The sequence below is a fragment of the Stenella coeruleoalba genome (assembly GCF_951394435.1).
Source record: "Stenella coeruleoalba genome assembly, chromosome: 13".
Taxonomy (NCBI): Eukaryota; Metazoa; Chordata; class Mammalia; order Artiodactyla; family Delphinidae; genus Stenella; species Stenella coeruleoalba.
Window position 1 is genome coordinate 69,993,071 of NC_137159.1, and position 12,638 is coordinate 70,005,708.

Genomic DNA, 12,638 nt, shown 5'->3' on the forward strand with positions numbered 1-12,638 from the left:
GATCTTTTAGTTGCGGCATGCAGGCTTTTAGTTGGGGCATGCGGGATCTAGTTCCCTGACCAGGGGTCAAACCCATGCCCCCTGCATGGGGAGCGTGGAGTCTTAACCACGGGAACACCAGGGAAGTCCCTATTTCAGTGACAATTCTTGGGGCCTGATGCTCAGCAGCAGGGGCTGTAGCACCTTAGCAGACCAATCCTGCTAAGCTTGATTTTGAGCATTGGTCTCGGCTGCAAAGCCTCTCAGACTGGTTCTATAGTCCTGAAAATTGTGATATCATTTAAACACATACACACGCGGCACCCTTTATGGTTAATATAATACAAACTTTAAAACCCACATAGGGCAAATGTGTAGATTAATGTATTGCTATAAAGCAAACACCCTTGTAAACAACATCCATGTCATGACAGGATTTTGCTATCCCCCAAACCCTTCATGTCCCCCTACAATGTATAACTCCTCCCTCCCTAAGAATGCCCCTCCCTGACTTTTTTTTTTTTTTGTGGTTCGCGGGCCTCTCACTGTTGTGGCCTCTCCCGCTGCAGACCACAGGCTCCGGACACGCAGGCTCAGCGGTCATGGCTCACGGGCCCAGCCGCTCTGCGGCATGTGGGATCTTCCCGGACCGGGGCACGAAGCCGCGTCCCCTGCATCGGCAGGCGGACTCTCAACCACTGCGCCACCAGGGAAGCCCCTTAATATTCTTTATATTATTTCTGTACTTCCCTAAACACATTAAGGTTTAGTTTTGCCTGTTGCTTTTTTTTCCTTTCCATCTTTTGTTAATTTACAATCTCTCTCTCCATTGGAACTTAATTGTTGAAGAGACTGGATCAGTTATCCTGTAAAATTTACCAGTCTGGATTTTGTTGACTGATGTAGTTTAATATATTCCTCTGTCCTTAGATTTCCTGTAAAATTGGTAGTTGGATCTAGGTAAGTTTGACCTGAGGTTTGATCTTTTTTTTTTTTTTTTTCTGGCATGGCCTCAGCATAGAAAGTATTGTGTTCTTTGTCAGAAGATAAAATGTCTGGATTTCTCTGAACTTGCACTGGAGACATTTCCACTTTGTACTTCAATGACAATTAATGTTAGAAGTTCCTGAATTTTTTGCTACAGACTTTTTCCTAAGCAACTGTTATTCTCCCTTTGACTAGATGCAACAGGAACACACCACCTCTTTTTATCTTGGTGCTGGAAGTTTCAGACCTAAATTCGATGTCCCAGCAAAACATTCTGACTTGGAGCACTCACATCCCCTACATGACTTGATCTTCGGGAGTCACACTGATCTCAAATCCACCTAGGAAGTTGGCATGAACTTATACCCAGCTGCCTTTGCTCCCGCCCCTGTATTTTGACTTATTTCACTACTATTATTCACTGCTGTGGCCATTATTAAGTAGCAAAAGTCCCCCTCAAAGTACATAGCCTCAGACAGCCAATTAAGAGAATCGTGAAAAGCAACTTCATCATCATTTACTTCTAGCCACGAGATGGTGTGAAGTAGGAGGAAACAAAATTAACAAGATGGTAAGGGGTAATATAGGTTTCAAGAAAAAAAGTAGTAAACTGTGCTAAGTACTTTTCAAGGGCATTGTTCTTTGTTCGAGGTACCAAGGTTAGGCTAAACGGCTACGTTAACTCGATAAGCTAAGGTTACACTCCAGCGTTCTATCTTTCTGTTGGCTCTGGCGCGTTTGTTTTATTGCCCCCATTATAATCAGTATAACCAAACCTTAGGACCTTATCCTGAGAAACTGTGATATGGAGAAGGTGAAAATAGACTGAGCACTGGCTTGGTTTCGAAATCCAACTCCAGCACCAACTGGCAGTGCAACCTGAAGCACATTACTTCACCACAAGACAGTTTACTTCGTACAAATGGTACTACTTCACCAGGCCGTTGACGACATAACCCAAAGAACAGTGCCACAAGTACCTAATCCACTTCCTAGTAGGCAAGAGACAGTCTTTCTCTTTCACATACTCCCCTGTATATTAAGCCTGCCCTCTGCCATCATTTTAGTCTGGTCTTATTCAAATCGCAATAATTCAGCAACCTTCTGTCTGATCTCTAGAACCCTTGTGTCTCCTCTTCCAACCCACCTAGACTCGCCTTCCTCAAACACACTGCTCTCACCACTCTGCAGGGCTCACCAGGACTCCAATTGCCTATCACATTGTCCAGTTGGACTTATAGTCTGCCACACAAGCAAAGCTTGTTTCTAATGTGCTCGTGGTCTCTTCTTAACCTCCCCTTAGCCCTAGTCATTCAATCCACATACCTGAGGACCAATTCATGTCCCTCCCTCCTCTCTCAAACACCACCCCAACTACTCTCACCAACTGAACCTGCTCTTCTATTAACACAGCACTTAAATCTGGGTCACAACTATTTGGCTCTTGTATATGTTCACCTGATCACTAATTCCTTTTGCTTTCTAAACTAGGTCATAAACGTAAGGGCAGAGGCCATGGTCTGTTTTCCTATACCAATCTTAAAGGCAGAAATCATAGGCCCCACCCGAGACACAAAATTCCGTGTTGATGGGAGTGAACGGGGAAGCATTAACATCACTCTAGGTGATCCTTATAAAAACTGCACTATGAGAAAACCTCTATATATCCTTCCAGCAGAGATAATCTTGTCAACAAGTATTTATCTTTATTTATTGACTAATAAGGCCTTAATACAGGATCAAACATTTCTTTCATCAATACTACATATAAAAAAAGCCAAAGTTGTTTTTTATGGTTCACAAAAAAGGTAGGAAACACTTTACATTTTTCAGATAAGAGGACAGTCACTGCTAAAACAAGGGTTCATCCTCCAGCATGGCAGCCTTACCTTGGTGCCCCTGGGTAATCAGCTGACTTCAGTTGTAGTTGGCCTCTGGCACATTCTAGCAAGTGTTAGCTGGGGAGTGACTACGGTTGTGCACTTGATGCCAGGATGATTCTGCTTTTAAAATGCAGTGTCTTCCAATGATAGCCCTTGAAATTGCCTTCCCAGCATTCCCTAGTTGAAAAAGTTATTCTCCTTCTATTTCTGCTCCTCTAATATCCAGTTTGCTATTCTGCACTATTTTCAGAAGGAATCCTCCATCTTAAACTCCATAAATAAATGAAAACCAAGCCACGCAGTTGGAAATCAAGTTTTGTTTTTATATGAACAGAAGTAGACCATCTAGAAATATTTCAGTTTATTTAAATTGTTAAGTAGAATATGAAACCGAATTTGTAGCTAGTACCAGAGAATGGACTTAACTGTTTGGTGTTGAATGAGAACGGCTTCTACACAGGATCCCAAGAGACTTACAGAAAAGGGGGCAAAGCCCTATTATTAAGCAAATAAAACTCATGTTTCAAACAGGTTATACAAAAATCGATTTATACTCCATTTCCCTTTTTTTGATATTTAGAAAGTGCAGATTTAACAAAAGGTAGCCATATCCTTTCTATGTACAATGCCAATTATAAGTATGCAAACAAAACTGTCAGTCTGTTACCCAAAAATCCCAGTGTTTAGCTCTCAAACCTTAAGTCACTGAACTGAGTAAGGATTAAAAGAGGGTTAAAAATAAAAAAAGCTACTGCCACATTCCAGATAAAGGAAAGCAACAAACACATTAAAATTAATCTAACAACAGTAGGTTTAACCTAAAACTTTTTGAGAAGCTTAACATCATGTCATTATTATTTTTAATGGAAAATTAAGGATTATTTGGCAATGCTGCTTTTACTAGTAGTAAACAATGATAAAGTGAGGCAAAAAACCTAACAACAACCACCAGTGAGGCATATAAAATCACTTTTAGGGCACTATCTGAAAATTCATGGATGTTCATAGCAGATACGTCCCTATGTTGTTTATGTGAGCCAAGAGGTCATTAAAATGCTACCCACGACACAAAAAGACTTTTCAATGGAAGCTGCTGTCCTAAACTCAGCCTCTGCGAGAAATGAATCATGCTATTCACAATTATTTCAACAAAGGTATCATCTTAGGATGCTAGCAGCATAGCAAACTTAACTTACCCTATCCTAATGATAAGCAATGAAGCAAAATTAGAAAAATGAAGTGAAAAAATGACAGGGTGAGAGAGAGCTACAGTATCTTATCTTCACATGAAAAGCCTTTGTTGTCCTTTTTCCAAATCCATGGTAATACAAGTTTTCCAAAGGGATGTGAAGATAGGACTTAAAATTAATAATATTCTAAAGTACTTCTAAATCTTAAGGTAAAGACAACTTAACACTGAAAGAATGTTCTTCGAAGGCCAAATCTCAATATATTTGGCAAACATGTTAATAAATTTCACTCCTCCTTCCCACCTTTTTGAAACAACCTTGACTGGGCTACCAAACTGCTAGAGGAGTTGCCAAAATGGAGACTATTCAAATTTAGGTTAAGAGATTTATTCTAGGAAAGTGAATAGGCTATACACCTAATCAGAAAGACAAACCACAACACCCTCCAAACACTAGTGCATGCAATTAACTCTTCCATTTCATAAACTCAGTGGAGAGACAGGAAGGGAACAAAGAGGGAAAGAGAAGAGGAACATGAAGTCGAACAGCAAATGAAGGAATCTGGGACAGAAGCTTTAGGGGAGAGAGAAAATGAGGGGAGGACACAGTTAACTGACATTTGATAACAGGCAGTTAGAATTTATCTTTCAGTTTACTTAGCAAGTTAAATCAGTGCTTTATGTTAAACTCGACAAACCTGCTAGTTTACCCCTTTCATTTTTAAATAAATCATACCACAGGGTGGTGGGGGAGAAGCAAATAAAGCAGCATGCAGGAAGAGACACAAGGAAAAAGTGGCCAAGGAAAAGAACCGGTGGCAGGAATAGTTTTAATTATAAAGGCCACTTAAAATGAGACTCCACAAACCAAAGCTATCATTTCTGCATTATCCTTTGTCCTCAATTAACTACTTTGAAAATTACAGCCAAGCAGACCACAAACATTATAATGCTTTATGTTTTGATGATATGTCTCCTGCACATGCTTCCACCAAAACAAAAAAAGGAAAAACCAAAGAAGTTCCTTTCCACGTAAGGCACAGGACAAAATCAACCCCATTTACATACACAAGGCGAAAATGAGTGTTTTCCTGGCTTCTGTTTCTTTTGCTATCACATGTCTATAGATTATAGGGACTCAAGCACATTATCCATGACAGAAAATTCCACTGTTGTACAAAATAAAATTGTTAATTCTAACTTTTATTCTTATACAATTTGCAGAATAGAGTTGAAATGATTGCTATAGGTTTTAATGTTGATAAGAACTGGACTATAATACAACTGAAATGCAGTGGTGAGCTGAGCAAGTACATTTAAAAATGAACTCACAGACATGATTTTTCTATACATTTTTTTGTTTGAAGAAAATTATAAAGTCAGCAAGCAGTCACAGATGAAAGAACAAATAAAACAGGTGGACTAGGAGTTAAAAGATGAGGAACAAAAATATCTGTTGAAGAGTTAAAAATGGACAGAGTGGTTTATTTTGCAGCAGGAAGAGAAAACAGGGTGGTGGATGGCAACTGATGGAACAGGAGAGCGTTCAGCAACATTTGCTCTTCCAGCCTGTCACGCCTCCTCCACTGCTGATATCTACGTTTTCACTGTTGGGCTCTTTTACAGGGGTCTGGAACAAACACACAAGGAAAGCAACCCGTGAAAAAACACTGCCATGGATAAATCAAGATTTAACAGCAATATTCTTACAAATATTAATTTATGTAACAGTGCAATTACAGTCACATGAGATAGGTTTTCTCTCCCATGCAAAGTAAAGAAATGGAAGTTTTGTTTTTGATCTTCATTTTGCCTTTTTCTTCCAAGTTGTGAAATGTCTTGAGGCCTCCTGGCTTTCCTTTGTAGAACTTCTGAAATCTTCTCTGCCCTAACTCTTGTGAAGAGAGGTATATTATCTCCTGGCCTGACCCCTGAGTATTTAGTACTTAAAAAGCGTCATCAAGCATATGTATAAAACCAATGTTGGATCATGTCTAACTTCAGAGAAGTGAAACAGCCCTTTTCTGTTTAGTTTTACTTGCCTTTTGAGATTGGAGCTTGTATTTCCATAGCATTGCTTTAAAAAGGCAATTTTAACCATGATACATTAAGTGGAGGGAATAGGGTGGGGCAGAATGCAAAGTTGTATAATTCATGTTAAAAATGGATACAGAAAAAAATCAAAATGAGAGACACCAAAATGTTAATAGTAGTAACCCCTTAGGTGGTGGGTTTATGAATTATTTTATTTTCCTCTTTGTATAATCCTGTATTACCCCAACATCCTAAATATTACTTGTATAATCAGAAGAATATACTATTTTAAGTGGATAGCCTATACTATATGTATGAAAGCAGAATTCATTTTAGGGATAGCATACCTACAGCAAAGTATACAAATCTTAACTGTGCTTGATGGATTTTTAATATATGCTGTGAAACCACCAGATCAAAATATAGAACATATATAATATGCCCCCAGAAGGCTCCCTTGTGTCCCTTTCCAGTCAGTACTACCCTCCTAAAGGTAACCAATACTCTGATTTCTACCACCATAGATTAGTTTTTTCTGTTTTTGACCTTCATATACATGGAACCATATTTCATGTATTCTTTTGTATCTGATTTCTTTTTCCTTTTACTCAGTGTCAGCCTATGCAATTTATCCTGTGTGATTTATCCATGCTGTTGTGTAACAGTGTTCATCATGAATGGAATTTTAAAAGCTAGGATATAAGTGGGAACTTATTTTCTCATGGAAACAATATAAAGTTAAGGTAGTTCAAGGGGAAAGAACTAAAATAATTTCTAAAACTCACATAGCCCAAGAGAGGCCTGCTGAATTCATACAGAGGTGAAATTTCTACTTGCACTTTGAGCTAACCCACCTAATCTCACTGCCTTATGGAATTCTTCTTTTCACTGTACGTTAAAGATGCAAGTTTTGCACTAAAAAGGTCTTTGTGAAAAATGCACAGAAGAGAAAGAGGCAGCTCAGCACCTGGCCACAGAAAAAAAAGTTGCATAGGAAGTACTCTTTCTCTGGGACTCCTGGGTGTGGGTCAGTTAAAGATATATGGGTGCTTATAGCCAGGGAGGTCACTACATTTATTCAGTTAGCATATCACTCACAGTCTGTCCTTGCATAATTTAACTTAGACCCTTGAAACAGACTCTCAAAAAAAGGGCCAATAACTAAATAGCAAAAGCGGGCAAAAGAATAAACAAAAAAGTTTACAGAAAAGGAAACACAAAAGTGCTTCGTAAACATATCTTTAAAAATGCTCATATTATTCATAAGAGAGCTGCAAATTATATCTGTGTTTTTCACCTGTCAGGTTGGAAAACATCTGAAAGTCTTATAATTCACTATGTTGGTCAAGAGTTTGAGTAAACAGACATTCTCATATATTGCTGGCAGGAGTATAAAAGGGTACAGCCCTCAGGCAGAAGGTGGCAAGCATGTATCAGAATTATAAATGTACTATATGCTCTTTGGCTACTTCTGGGAATCTGTCCTTCAAATATACTTGCACATGTGTAAAATAATATAAAGATTATTCACTACAACACAATTTATGAGATCATAAGGCTGAAAATCACCTAAATGTCCCTCACTGGGAAACCTGTTTAATTATAATAGACTACTCAAAGGAGTAGCACTCAGTTATTTTAAAAATGGAACTATTTTACTTATATTAAGTGCCAAACAGTGCAGAGCATGTTGCCTTACGTGTTTTTTTTTTCTTTAAAAAAAAAAAGGGGGGGCTTCCCTGGTGGCACAGTGGTTGAGAGTCCGCCTGCCGATGCAGGGGACACGGGTTCGTGCCCCGGTCCGGGAAGATCCCACATGGCGCGGAGCGGCTGGGCCCGTGAGCCATGGCCGCTGAGCCTGCGCGTCCGGAGCCTGTGCTCCGCAATGAGAGAGGCCACAACAGTGAGAGGTCCGCGTACCGCAAAAAAAAAAAAAAAGGGGGGGGGGGAAGGATGGGAATAAAATGTATATATATTCATATTTACTCATATATTAGTAACTAAGAAATTAATTATTGGTTGCCCATGGGGGAGGGATGAGGAGTTGGGGGAATATAGTGAGAAACTTCTCTGTATGTTTACTCTTTTTATTTTAAATGTCTGAATCATGGGAATGAATTATCTATTCAAATAATTAAGTTTTAAATGTTTTAAATTGCTTTCATTCTAAAGTTCTTTTTTCTTTTATCAACTCAGGAGAAAAAGCACTGCACAGAAGGTTGCTAGTCAGGAATCACTACTGTATTTTACATCTTTTAAAGCAAGTTTACATTTGATGTTTTAACTCATAACTTTATCACACTGAAAAGTGCATGTATGTGTATGGGGAAAAAACGCTGCCTCACAATTGGGCCTGTCTACCTGGGGAAGACTCTAGACTGAGATCTTTCTTTATTGGTGCATCCATACCTTTTAACCTTTAATATGATAAGGAAGATCTACCTCACTGACACACAAATTATATGCCTATATAGCACTATTTTTTTGAAATGCAAAGATTTGGAAGAAGATCAAGGGATATAATACAGAAAGAAGTCAGAAACAATGGAGAAGACCAAATTTCCAGAAAGAGAAAAAACACAGAGAACCCGGGTATTTCAGTAAGTTTTGTGATAATTCCTATAAGTACTGAAATAATTTTTCACTGTAACCCACCAATCTCAGAAATACAAAGTATTATACTTTCCACCAATTAAAGTATTTTTCTATCTGTTATTCCCTTCATTTAATTAAAAATACAAATGTTTTTTCGTAGTCTACCTAGTATTTTTCTGTTCTACTTTAATTTTTGTTTCTTAAAGGAATCTTTTAAAATAAAAATATATTTCCTCAAGGAATTCTAATGGGTTTTTACCTATATCCAGCTGTGTAAAAATATTTTTTAAATTGTTTTTATAACTTTAAAAAGAAGCAAGTTAAAATTTCAAAACAAAACTGTACATGAAGTAAAAGTGATTCTGTCCTGTATCCCCTTCCCCTTCCCACCATCACGCTAGAGTACTCACTAGATAGAGTCTGGTATATATCCTTCCAGATCCTTATTTGCTAAGCATAACCAAATGTGTGTGTGTATATGTGTACATGTGTTTTTGGTATCACATATAATTTTTAAAAGATCATTTACCACACATGTTATATCCTAACTTGCTTTTTATTACTCAATATGTCAATACATTATAGATATCAGACATGATATGCAGGATGTCAGCAGATGTGAACAGGCACAACTTCTGTAGTTACTCTAAACAGCAATAAGTGATAACTGTTTTTTCTAGTTTGAACACTATAGTAAACAGATAGCTCTCCCCTCAAAAAAATTAAGTTGCTTGGTTCCTCAGAAATTTCATTAGATTTACACTCGATAATACCATCTCTATTACAGCTTAGATTTATATGTGTGTGTGTGTATGAAATTTGAGGGGCTTTTTGGGGGCGGGGAAATACTGATATCTCAAGTATAAAAATAGGTTACCAGAAGCAATTAAATTTTCTCCTATACAATGCTTGCTCCTCCCTCAGGATTGTGTCAGATTTTCTCTATTTTACTTGCATTTTAAATACACCATAAGATTGAATAGCGAATTCAGGACTCATAACCTTAATTCATAACTGTGTATTTTATCTAGTCATTTGAGGGGAAAATATGAAAATCAGATTTCCCAATTTTGCTACAAGTTACTTGTACTGGCAAATTTTGGGATTCACGAATTAAACCCAGAAAGTAACCTCGAGGTAAAATTCCCCGAGATCAATTTTCAGCTTTTTTTTTTTTTTTTTTTTTTTACCTTACAAGTTGAAATGATTGGGTAAATGAAATTTAGGGGCAGACTTACTCTATTTATTCAGTATATAGTATATACATGCCCCTCACTGGCACATCTGAGAAATGACTATATAGAAGAATAGTGCTTTTGTAGCAATAACTACATCATAGATTCACCTCTTATCTTAAATTTTTTATCTATGGGAATGCAAAGGATATATAAGAGAAATGAAACAGAAGAGCCATAACACCATGGACCAGACAAAAAGTTGGAAAAAGGAGTATGAAATTAGGCTAGAGACTGAGTACTGGAGCTCAGAGTGTCAACTGTTACCACTGACTAGATCCTAGAGATTTCTAGATGGCTGCCTGTTCCTTCCAGTTCCTTTCTTTACTTTGGAGGATTATATATTGGTGATGGGTAAACGTTTAGAAACAATACCACCCAAACCCAATTTCTGTATGTAAATCTAGTACTTTAGAAAACATGAAATGTTCAAATGTGACACCAGGCACCTTAGCAGTAAAAAAAAAAAAAAAAAAAAAAAAAGAAAAAGAAAAAAGAAATTTACCTTTCGAAGGATATCTTCAGCTAATGTGAGGAACGCCTTTTCGATGTTTATATTTGCTTTTGCACTAGTCTCAAAAAATCTAATACCATGCTCTCTTGCAATCTAAAATAGAAGCAAAATATCATCATAAAATTATCAAGTATAGGTTACCAATTGATGACTTTAGCATCCTAAAGGAAACAGTAATATTATTCTAAAGGTAGTAATCTCAACTAGGTTATCTAAAATGAACAGATTATTTCAATGGGTCAAGACTCAAATGGTCAACCTCCTTAGAAAACAAACAAAAATTCACTCAAATGATAAGCTATCATTTCCTATAGCATTTTTAAAAGGATGCAAATAGCTCAAGTGCACTCCACTACCACTAACATAAAAACAATCAAATGCAACACCATCTTCACAAAGAAAGGGCAGCATATTAGTCTCATTCAGAGCTTTTTACCTGTTCTCCTTTTCCTTTAGGTACAACTCTTTTATCATCCATATCACACTTGTTTCCTAGTAACATTCTTTCCACATCTTCATTGGCATGCTAAAATGAAATAAAAATTTAATTTACACACTACCATGAATTATGGCTTAATAAAAATGACTTTATAGGAGGCTGTCTAGTTTCTAGAAACATTCTCAACAAGAGAGGACATATGCAAAAGATCTGAAACTGTAATTTCTTACACATAGTCTAAATCCAAGCTGGATCACGATTTTAGATAATGTGTATTACCCTATAAGAAACCTTAGTTTAAAATTCTATAGAGCCCTTAGTCTCAAAAAGTCACATTGCTAGGGGAGTCCATGCACAAAAATCAGTTAAAAACAAATGTTGCTCCACTGAAATCCTAATGAAATCTTTTGCACAAATAGGAAAATCCATCTCTAAAATTCATGTGGAATATCAAGGGACCCTGAATAGCCAAAACAATCTTGAAAAGAAGTACAAAGTTGGAAGATTCACACTTACTTCCTGATTTCAAAACTTACTACAAAGCTACAGTAATCAAAACAGTGTGCTCCTGGCATAAGGACAGACATGGACAAAAAGAACAGAATAGAGATACCCGAAATAAACTCTTGTGTACACCATCAAATGATTTTCAACAAGAGTGCCAAGACCATCCAATGGGGGAAAGGACAGTCTTCTCAACAAGTGGTGTTGGGAATACCAGATATCAACATGCAAAAGAATGAAGTTGGACCTTTAACTTACAACACCATACTCAAAATTGGATCAAAGACCTAAATAGAAGACCTAAATCTATTAAACTCTTAGAAAAAAACATAGGGAAAAAGTTTTATCACCTTGGAATTGATTTCTCAGATATGACACCAAAAGCATAAGCAACAAAAAAGAAAAAACAGATAAATAGTACGTCATCAAAATTAAAAACTTCTATGTGTCAAAGATCACTATCAGCAGAATGAAAAAGCAACCCATGGGATGGGGAAAATATCTCAAATTGTCTATCTTTGGCCCAATGCACCTTTCCCTGAAATATCCCTGCAGCAACACAATTATGTTCTCTGGACACCAAAAGTAATTTACGAGACTTGGTTTGTCTTAAATTTGAATCCATCATATTATTTCCACCAGCCCCATCCTCATCTGGATACCTTCTACTCACCTTTTCAGGTCTCAGCTTAAACGTCACTGCCTATTTCAAGACTGTTTGGCTATTCTGGGTACCCTGAATTTCCATATGAATTTTAGAATCAGCCTGTCAACTCCCGCCGCTATCCGAAAGAAGCAGCTGGGATTTTGATAGGGATTTCACTAAATCCTCAGAACACTTTGGGCAGTACTGCCATTTTAACAATATGGAATCTTCCAATTCATGGACATAGGATGTCTTTCCAATTATTTAGATATTCTTTAGTTTCTTTTAACAACATTTTATGGTTTTCAAAGCCTTGTGCTTCTTTGGTTAAATTTTTCTTATTTTTTTCTTTTTGATGCTACTATAAATAAAATTATATTCTTAATTTCATTTTTTGATTATTTGCTGCTAATGTATATAAATACAACTGATTTTTGTATACTAATCTTGCTTCCTACAACCGTACTGAACTTGTTTATTAGTTCTAATAGTTTTATTTTTTGGTGGAAGTGTGTGGATTCCTTAGGATTTTCTATATACAAGATCATACCATTTACAAATATAGTTTTACTTTCCAATCTGGGTGCTCTTTTTTTTCTTTGCCTAAATGCCCTGGCTAGAACCTCTAGTACA

The 12,638-nt window shown here is 37.0% G+C and overlaps 1 protein-coding gene across 1 annotated transcript in view; it reads right to left on the reverse strand.

The window, feature by feature from the left end:
• Positions 1 to 2,688: 2,688 nt before the first annotated feature.
• RAB10 (RAB10, member RAS oncogene family) overlaps positions 2,689 to 12,638 on the reverse strand; it is a 72,361-nt gene continuing 62,411 nt past the window's right edge. The window contains exons 4-6 of the mRNA XM_079941276.1: positions 10,853 to 10,942; positions 10,408 to 10,509; positions 2,689 to 5,668 (exon numbers count right to left, since the gene is read on the reverse strand). Of these exons, the coding sequence (XP_079797402.1) occupies positions 5,585 to 5,668; positions 10,408 to 10,509; positions 10,853 to 10,942 (276 nt within the window). The 3' untranslated portion in view covers positions 2,689 to 5,584. The remainder of the gene's footprint in view (positions 5,669 to 10,407; positions 10,510 to 10,852; positions 10,943 to 12,638) is intronic.